The sequence below is a fragment of the Argiope bruennichi genome, chromosome X2 (assembly GCF_947563725.1).
Source record: "Argiope bruennichi chromosome X2, qqArgBrue1.1, whole genome shotgun sequence".
NCBI lineage: Eukaryota > Metazoa > Arthropoda > Arachnida > Araneae > Araneidae > Argiope > Argiope bruennichi.
Window position 1 is genome coordinate 109,688,421 of NC_079163.1, and position 9,003 is coordinate 109,697,423.

Consider the following 9,003-nt stretch of genomic DNA (forward strand, 5'->3'; position numbering starts at 1 on the left):
TAGTATAGAGATGATGGCTCTCATATAAAAAGTACCTTTCACTAGATGATGGCTCTCATATAAAAAGTACCTTTCACTAGATGATGGCTCTCATATAAAAAGTGCCTTTCAAAATAGTTGAAATATTCAACTAAATGAATATGAAAACCATCATCTCTATACTACTAAAAGAGCGAGCAATGTTTTCTGCAAGGTTATAAATTTTATTCCCACTCAAAAAAAAGAGGCATAGACTGATAATTGTTGAACGATTTTTATTGTATTTATAAGAAAGAAATATATGTATAAAGAAAGGATATGAATACAAATTATTTTCATTTCATTCGAAAAAGCAGTGCAAACAATTAATACATTATTAAGTAAGACAAAACAACAACTTGAATCATATATATATATACATGCAAAAATAGTATAAAAATTGATTACATTAAAAAATAAAATGTTCTTGGAATTTATTAATAATATCTCATGGAAGATCTTATATAGGTTCGCATTTGCGTTATAGACTGAGAAAACCATGAAAAGACTCAGTCCAACCAGTCGATCTGAGTAAACATTTGATTCACTTACAAAGCATGTGAATATAAGAAAGAAATGTATATAAAGAAAGGATATGAATACAAATTATTTCCATTTCATTCGAAAAACAGTGCAAACAATTAATACAATATTAACTAAGATAAAAACAACAACTTGAATCATATATATATGTACATGCAAAAATAGTATAAAAATTGATTACATTAAAAATAAAATGTTCTTGGTATTTATTAATAATATGTCATGGAAGATCTTCTTATATTGGTTCGCATTTGCGTTATAGACTGAGAAAACCATGAAAAAACTCAGTCCAACCAGTCGATCTGAGTAAACATTTGATTCACTTACAAAGCATGTGAAATAAAATTGAACTAAGAGACAATTTTCCCCTTAACAGAAGGTAGCTATTGAATGCTTAATAGTTTTTCAAAAAAAAATTTTTTTTGAAGAACATAAAAATAAACGAAAATTATATTACCATTATTCTTCAAGCAAGGAATAGTGACCAAAGCATTTTCCGGTCACACCATCCTCATTCAAAAATATTTTATCGTAAAACGGAGATAAAGAAATTTTGTTTGATATGGTTGTAGAAAGAATATGTGATTTTGACTGTATAGAATATTGCTCGTGACGATGAATCGTTTCATTAAGTAAAGAGGTTTTAAAATGTTCATGTGTTATGTTTCTTAAACAACTCTGTTTTACACCTTTTGCCTTTTTCGTTTCAGTATTTTCACATTTGTAGCTGTACATTTTGCATCGTAAACCGATAAATTCTGAAATAGGTTTAGATTTCGTTTCGTCTTTTAAAAACCCTAACTTATTTTGGTTCTCCGAATTAAAAAATTCACTTGAAGATGGATAGTTGCTTAGATCCATGATATCAAAAAATTCGTTTTTAAAATCTTTGTAAACATTATTTGTAAATATTTGCATGAATAGAGAATCAGTATCTGTGTATAAGAGTTTGCAATTTTCTTTATAATATTTTTTGAACTTAGAGTAATATAAAGTATACATGTGTAATTTAGCTAGCTCAAGCACGCAAAATCCTACATAAATTGGTTTGTCGAGAACTAGATTAATTTTTTTCATCTTAAAGACAGCGAAGTCTTCGTTTATGCTCTCAAAGTATTCAAGTAAAGGACTTGCTAAATGCTTTCTACATTCAGCGGGTGTAAGAGCAGTCTTTAAGTTAATTCTTTTTCTGACGTTTTGGCATGTTTTGCCGAAAAAAGCATTATTCATTTTTTTAAAGAAAGATTTTTCAAACTCGCTTTTGGCTTGTTGGCGTTTTTCATTATTAAAATTTATATAGCTTCGCAACCAGTCTGATTGTGAAAAAGCCAAGATCCGATAAATTTTTTTTAAAGACATCCCATGCTTTAAATAGTATTTTAAGTTCCTGTAGTGTAAAATGTAGCGTTTCTTTGGATAAAAATTTGGTGTTAACTTTTTACACTCGGTGAATGGAATATTTTTTTCAGACAATATTTTTTTTTGATAATCTGATAACATTTGTTTATTTATATTTAAGTGTTCTGCTGCTAAGGGAAAATCATGGAAATCATGAGCTGATTTATCATATAGTAAATCTACCTCTAATAAATATCCCGTTTCTGAGTATCGAGATACATTTGCTAAATCAAAAACAGCTATTTCTTCAGGTGAAAGCCAACGAAAATCCCCCACAGGTAGATATTCAGACATGCAATGTCCGTAAAGATTGTTAACATCTAAATTCACAATATAATTTGTAGGTTCATCGGGGTTATAACAAGAAAGATATGGATTATTTGCCTGGGCATATCTTTGACCGAGAAAGCAAATTCCACCTCTCATTTGAGTCTCAAGTAAGACATAGTCTTCTACATTCGATAACAATTTTAATTCCTGACCTGTGAATTTTAAACCAGAATGCCACGTTAAATCAGCAATAGTTAGGAAATGAGCAGGGTCCAAATGATAGTGCATCATGCTTGTTTGTCGAAACGATTGAAATACTTCAGCTAAAAGAATTGTATCTGTATTTTGATACAATTCAAGGTAATCTTGAAAATTTTTACAATGAAATTCTTGGTAAACCCTCAGTGCGTGTTTGTATTCTTTTTTTGTTATGTTCGAATTCGTCAAAATGTTAAAAAAGGCTTCGTGAGGTGGAAATGTCTTTTGTTTTAAAATATCTTTTGATGAAAAATAGCTATAAGGAAAAAATCCTTTTTGTTTGAGTAAGTTTCTATTTGTTTTATTTTGGAAAAAAGAATCAAAAATGTCAAACCGATGTTCAGAAATTTTCAAAATTTCTACAAGAGAAGATAAGGAAGAATCAAGAAATGCGTACGAATCAATAAATTTAATGTAATTATCGAGGGTGAAACTAGTAAATTTTTGACTATTCGTCGGAATTATATCAATCTGATGCGCGAATTCTGGAGACATATGTTTTAACAATAAGTGGGAATCGTACCCCTTAAGGTTGTGAATGACTACAGGAATGAAATTACTTCTTTTTAAATTTAAATTGCATGAATTGTGACAGAAACCTCTAAATATGCCTAAAACATGGCAATGATCTCTGACAATGCGATCACTCGGTTCAAATTTTAACTTGCATATGTAACATGTGCTAGGCTTTCCCGTTGGTATATTTTCCTCGATCATTGGTTTATTGCATGATAGTCTTTTAAATAAAGATTTTGCTAATTTTTTTATTGTTTTTAAAAATATTTGTACTGGATTTTCTCCGCAATAGAATTTGTGATATATTATTTCATTTTTTATATTAATTGCTATTAATGCGAAACTGATTGGTTCGTGATGCTCTAGGTTGGCTGAAAAACTCTGAGATGTATTTGGTAAAACAGTAGATATATTTTTCGTTATGCATTCAAAATCCGCATACAAAATAAAAGGATGGAACAACATTTTGTAAATGCTAGTAAATTTTACAGTGTTTATTTTAGGCGGGGATAGTTTTTGGGGGGCATTTTGGCAACACACTCGCTTATGATCTACAAGACTATTTCGCCTCTGAAATCCAATCAGGCATCGCGAGCAATAATGATGAATCCCTTTTTTGGAGTTTAATAAACGATTTAGATTTTTAATTAAGAAGTAATGCTCTTTATACAGAAGTAAATTTATTTCCGAACCCAACTTTTTATTACTGATATATATGGGGAAAACTTCTTTGTCATAAGTAAAAATATTTATCTTTAAGCTGTTGATACTTTCAAAATGCTTTATGTTAGAGAGTTTCATGGGGAAGGTTACATTTTTCAATTTTAAGTATTTTAGTTTATTTTGGTAACTGCTTGGAGCATTAGAATTTTTTTCAGGAGGAAAGAGATGAGCTAAGCAACTATATATGAAGCATTTGTGATCATCGCAACGTATATTTAGAAGAGTTCTTTTTTTTTTTAAACAGTCAGGTAATTTTATATTACCGCAACCTCCCCGCGGTTCTCTGTACTGTCCGATATTAACATCTAAAAAGTTAATTTTATTAATAACCCAACCACTACCGTTTTGGATATATGTTTCAATGGAATTGAATATTTTCTGAAAACAGCTTTTAACTTTACTTTTTACTTGGTTATATGATATTATGCGTTCAGCAAATGAACAGAAGTAAGCGTTTTGCAGTAAATTGTCAGGATGAGTATCTTTAATAAATTCAATGCTTATGCATATTAAAAGACGGAAAGGTAGGTTTTGCTCTAATAAGAGTAAGAAAATGTTTTCTCGAATTTCGTTATATAAGTTGTAGGGATCAGAGTGTATCGGAGAGTGTCGGTAAGCTGAAATATAACCTCTAAAACTTGATTCTATTCTATTAAACGACATTCTAAGAAGATGAATATAGGGAAAATTGTCAAGTTAGTTCAATTTTTTTACAAAATTTTCATTTAACTCGTGAATGTCAATTTTTCTTTATATGTTCTGCAAACACATTTATAGCTTTTTTTAAAGCTCCCAATTGGTCAAGATTCATGTTGAATCTGTTCTTTGTTTCATCTCCAACATTCTTTTGGAAAGCAAGATAATAGGACTTTCTGTATTCCTTGATGCTGATGTTAATCCCTTTTCCTAGGTAAGCGCTTATTGGGGGTATGAGCTTTTTCTCTTCTGTCGGATCAGAAAAATTATACTCGAAATTCTTTGCTCTTTTGGTGGACTCCTCTTTTTTCTCATCGTTTGATTTTCTTTTAGCTATCAGAAAAGGGATAATATTTTGAAATTAAATCTAAAGATACAAAATGTAAAATGATTTTACATTTTACCGTCATGTTTTTTCTTTGGGAATTTAAAAATCTAAAGTCTAAATTGACTTATAAAATCAAATCTAATTTACCGCTTGTATGCTTTTCCTTGGAAGGAAGGGGAAATAACTGCTTGCCGTCTGAATCGCTATCAGTTAAGCCTATTAGGAAGTGTGAAAACTTAACTTTATTTTTAAAAAATTATGTTACACATGCTTAGCAATCTAAAAAGAATATGAAAATGCAATCACTTACTGACGCTCGCTTTGTGACTGTCCATGATAGCTGAGTAGTACTTAGATACACGCACTCTGAGGAAGACGGAGACAGAGATGAAGATGAAGTCTTCAACAAGATCGGTAGTATATGTACAAAGGCTGATGTAGCTTATATTTATACCCCTGTTTATGTAAGTGGCAATGGAATAATTGTTTATTATCTGTAGAATTTCCCAGGAACGCCTTGTTCTCCCTGAACTGGTGACCTTAAAGTAATTTTAAAATAACTTTATGTGCATTTTCCTACCTTAACCCACTTTCACCACCTTGAGAATAAAACAACGTAATTTTACGGTGATATAGGATATTACAAAAAACATATTGATGTAGCGAAGCAAAATAAGACAGACGCAATTATACAGTTAAATTATATTTTTATTCAGGGATTGTTAAAATATTACATCGAGTGGTACAATCAGTTTCTTCGTGTTGCTTATGCATGTAGAACATCGATTCATTGATGATGTTACATTAAATGACAGTTAGTGCTGCTTAGTATTACAATTTTATATAGAGTTTACAATGCTGAGCTATTCTCAGTATCTTAGCTGTATAGTTTAGTATTTACATTTATTTTCTTTGAAGTTGTCCACAATTCCATTGCAGATCTTTGAATCATGAGTAATTGATTCGCCGAAGTTCGCTTTGTATTACGTTTTACAATCAAATGTCTGTCGATAATTCATAGCAGAACCGTTATGGAGTTCTCTGACAATATCATTATTGTTGAGAACCTTGAAATAGGCAATCTTCAATCTGCAGTCTGAATCAACTGTATCCATTTGATAGGAGTTCGCAGCTTGAACACAGGATATCATATTTTCGTAAAGGGAATCGGTGAAGCAATGAATCATATAAGCTGATCCAGTACGCTTCAAGTACATAAAGCCATATCTCAGTTCGGAAGTCATCGTTTCTGCTGAATCAGTTGAAGCACAATGAGAATTCCCCAGTTAGTGTATCTCTTTTATATGCTCTGTATGAAAAGTGACCTCCAAAAAAATATGTTAAATTTATATAGAGAGCTTATAGAGAGAGCATATATAATTATATTCTGTTGAAACATGTCTAAAGACATCTATTTCTGAAATCACGAGCTTCACAAATTTGATTTGAATATGGAGAAAAGCAGCAATTTTGTAAACGAAATTTGCTAGCTACAAATTTTTTAATAAACTTCTCGTTATTTTCAATTTTATTAGAATCTAGAGGTGACAAAGTTTGCTTTCTCACAAAATTGTACAAGAAATGAAGGCAAAAATGACCACAAGTATACGACACTAAGCTTTGATATCTACATTTGTTCCAAGCAAAATTTGCAGCGTTATTTTCTATGAACTTTAAAATATATTTGTTATTCGGCACAGAAGCGTAACTACAAAAATAGTAACATTTATTATTCCGAAATGCTATTGCAACCCAATGACTTCCCGGTTTTGTTTTAGGATCTAAATTTACAATAAAACATGAATAACTATCTATTGTCTTAGGCAATTCATCTGAAGCGTATACACCTCCAAATTTAGAACGTAGACGGAAGTCGCTGCATGCAAGTCTGCACAAAGTTGTGCTATCCATTTTCAAAAATCTGAAAAAATACTGCGACTTTTGTCGATTTCTATAGTATTTCGATACTCTGAAAAAACTATTAAATTTACAGTTTCAGATAATGCTTTGCTGAATTTTATATCAATAGTTAAATTACCATTGCGTGAAATACTTTCATGCATTCCGTCCGCGTTGAGATCGGGCGTCAAATCTACAGCGAACAGCGTATACCCATCTTTATATTCAGTGTAACTTATATTAATGTCTTGATCTTTATGATATCTACCCAAATCAGTAAATAGACTCATATAACATCTGCTGTAACTGTTAGAATTATCAAATTTTGGTTGAAAGGGCTTTGACGGAATCATACGATTGCCATCTAATATACAAAGATATGATAAATCATAATGCTTGAAATTGAATGGATTTTTTGAAAAATCCCCATTAAATGCAGCATTAGATACCATACCCATTATAAGTCGTGTCGGTAATTGTCCAATGAACGCATTAGGGATAGTTATTGATTGCATTCCTGAAGAAAGTGCGAATGATTTCACTTCTGTTCTGCGAATAGGCATTTTTATAACTCCCTTGCTTAAAGCTAATTCATGGGCAATCACGACTGAGGGAGCGACTTTAATTTTCCTAACAAATAATGATGCATGATATATAACTACTTTAAAATCTTGCGTGGCTGACATCAGAGCAAAAGAATCCTTATTTCTTTCTAATTTGATCCGAAGATTCACCGAATTTATAAGACATTTGCTCTGATTGCCTAGATCGAAATGTAATGGACCTATCATATCTATAAGTTTACTATCTTTGCAGATGTTATATCTAGTTTGGTAACCGGAATTTGCATTATCACCAACATTAGCTAGTTCTACTGATTCATGCTTAGAAGCAGCGTCTTTGTAGAAAAGACCCGATGTTAGCATTGATTCTTGAACAGCTCGAGGTGAAAGCAAAGCATCGAAAATACATCTATATGCGTAGTTAGCTTGCGAAGAAACCTGCTTGTCATTTAATGTAACTGAACATTCAGAAAATATCGTATTAAGGAGATAATTGATAGGAGCCACTTGATCAGGCGTTCCAATTACTGCTCCATTTCTCTTTTTAATTTTCACTTGTAGATGCAAAAGTGTATGGGATAAGTCCAGATAATGTTCACCACTTCCGCTTACGTAAAATTCAATTGGCGTCTTTTCATTCAGAGATGCAACAGGAAAAATCTCAGTGAATGAGCTGTCTTCTGTTGATAATTGTACAGGATTCACGTTAAAAAGGTCTAATTCACTCTGCAAGCAAGCACACGCTCGGGAATCCATTATGAAAATATGTCTGCTTTCTTTAATTTCTTTCGGCTCCGCTTGACACGTTGCGAATGATTTTTCTTCTGGAATTTCTTTCTTTTTATACCCGAACCGCTCTGAATTTTATGAATAATGTCGTCTTTTATTTGTTTTGATGTTTCGCGAAATCGCGATCTTGCCGAGTCTTTAAGAGATGAACCTGAAGCAACATCTGACATTACTTTTGAACCTGCGCTTAGAAGGTGTTTTCCTAAATACTTTCCAGCTTTCAGTGCTATGGGAGAAATAAATCGAAATAAATTTGAAAACATTCCATATCCTCTTTGGTGGCCAACACCCTGAAAATATGGTCCACCGCCAGCCTGCACTTGCGAGCAGTAATAATCTTCACAAGCTTTTTGATCCAAATGCATTCTCTTTCACGATCGGATTTAAAATGATTCATCACAAAATAAGTAATAGTTTTATAGTGTTCTGCGACGGAAGGAGAGAACCAAGAGTGATTTCCCACTGGTAAAAATTATACCATCTCCAGAGCTACTTCTCAATTCGATTTCTATGCAATCGATATAATTTTTGCGCAAAGGAAAATACAGCGGTCTTTGATAATTTATTACTATTTGGTCTTCTTTTTTCGACATAACAGGAATAATACGGAGTAAAGGAGCAATTGTATCCCCTACAAAGTGCGATTCTATGATATCACTATAGACATAAATTTCGGTGATTCCTCCATCTAACTCCAATTGATAGTCAGATATATGAGTTCCGCCATTTAATGTGGATTCTTTGAAACCTAAAAGATCTCTTAATCCTTCTTGTAAAGTCAGAGTTGAATTTTCTGGTATATGAATTTTGATCTTATTGTTCGCTAAATGATTAAAAGCAAGGTGTTTAAAAGATCCAAACAACTGCTCTGAGTTTTTATAAAATCCGACTTGTAGTTCCATATCCTCTGTTTTTTTAATTTTCACAGGAATTGTTGGTTTATCCGTAATGCTCACGCGGAAGTATTCGTTCATAGGAGGCCTTTCAATTTTTTGCAAAACA

The 9,003-nt window shown here is 31.9% G+C and overlaps 2 protein-coding genes across 3 annotated transcripts; both read right to left on the reverse strand.

Moving 5' to 3' along the window:
• Positions 1-293: 293 nt before the first annotated feature.
• Positions 294-5,152, reverse strand: LOC129960301 (uncharacterized). 2 transcript variants are annotated; one of them, XM_056073627.1, is made up of 3 exons: positions 5,061-5,144; positions 4,898-4,966; positions 294-4,755 (listed from the first exon to the last, which is right to left on the reverse strand). In XM_056073627.1, exon 3 carries the CDS (start codon positions 4,387-4,389, stop codon positions 1,021-1,023), a length of 3,369 nt encoding a protein of 1,122 aa, XP_055929602.1. In that variant the 5' UTR covers positions 4,390-4,755; positions 4,898-4,966; positions 5,061-5,144; the 3' UTR covers positions 294-1,020. The 2 variants fall into 2 exon arrangements, with proteins under 2 accessions (XP_055929602.1, XP_055929603.1); XM_056073628.1 differs by lacking the exon at positions 4,898-4,966 and having other exon boundaries at positions 5,061-5,152.
• A 1,511-nt stretch (positions 5,153-6,663) lies between these two features.
• On the reverse strand, positions 6,664-7,968 carry LOC129959839 (uncharacterized protein F54H12.2-like). The gene has a single exon (XM_056072733.1). It carries the CDS (start codon positions 7,966-7,968, stop codon positions 6,664-6,666), a length of 1,305 nt encoding a protein of 434 aa, XP_055928708.1.
• Positions 7,969-9,003: the final 1,035 nt, after the last annotated feature.

What these genes read in the sequence shown, in the direction of transcription:
- LOC129960301 (XM_056073628.1), bottom strand. Translation starts at nt 4,389, where the DNA reads ATGTCGTTTAATAGAATAGAATCAAGTTTTAGAGGTTATATTTCAGCT.
- LOC129959839 (XM_056072733.1), bottom strand. Translation starts at nt 7,968, where the DNA reads ATGGATTCCCGAGCGTGTGCTTGCTTGCAGAGTGAATTAGACCTTTTT.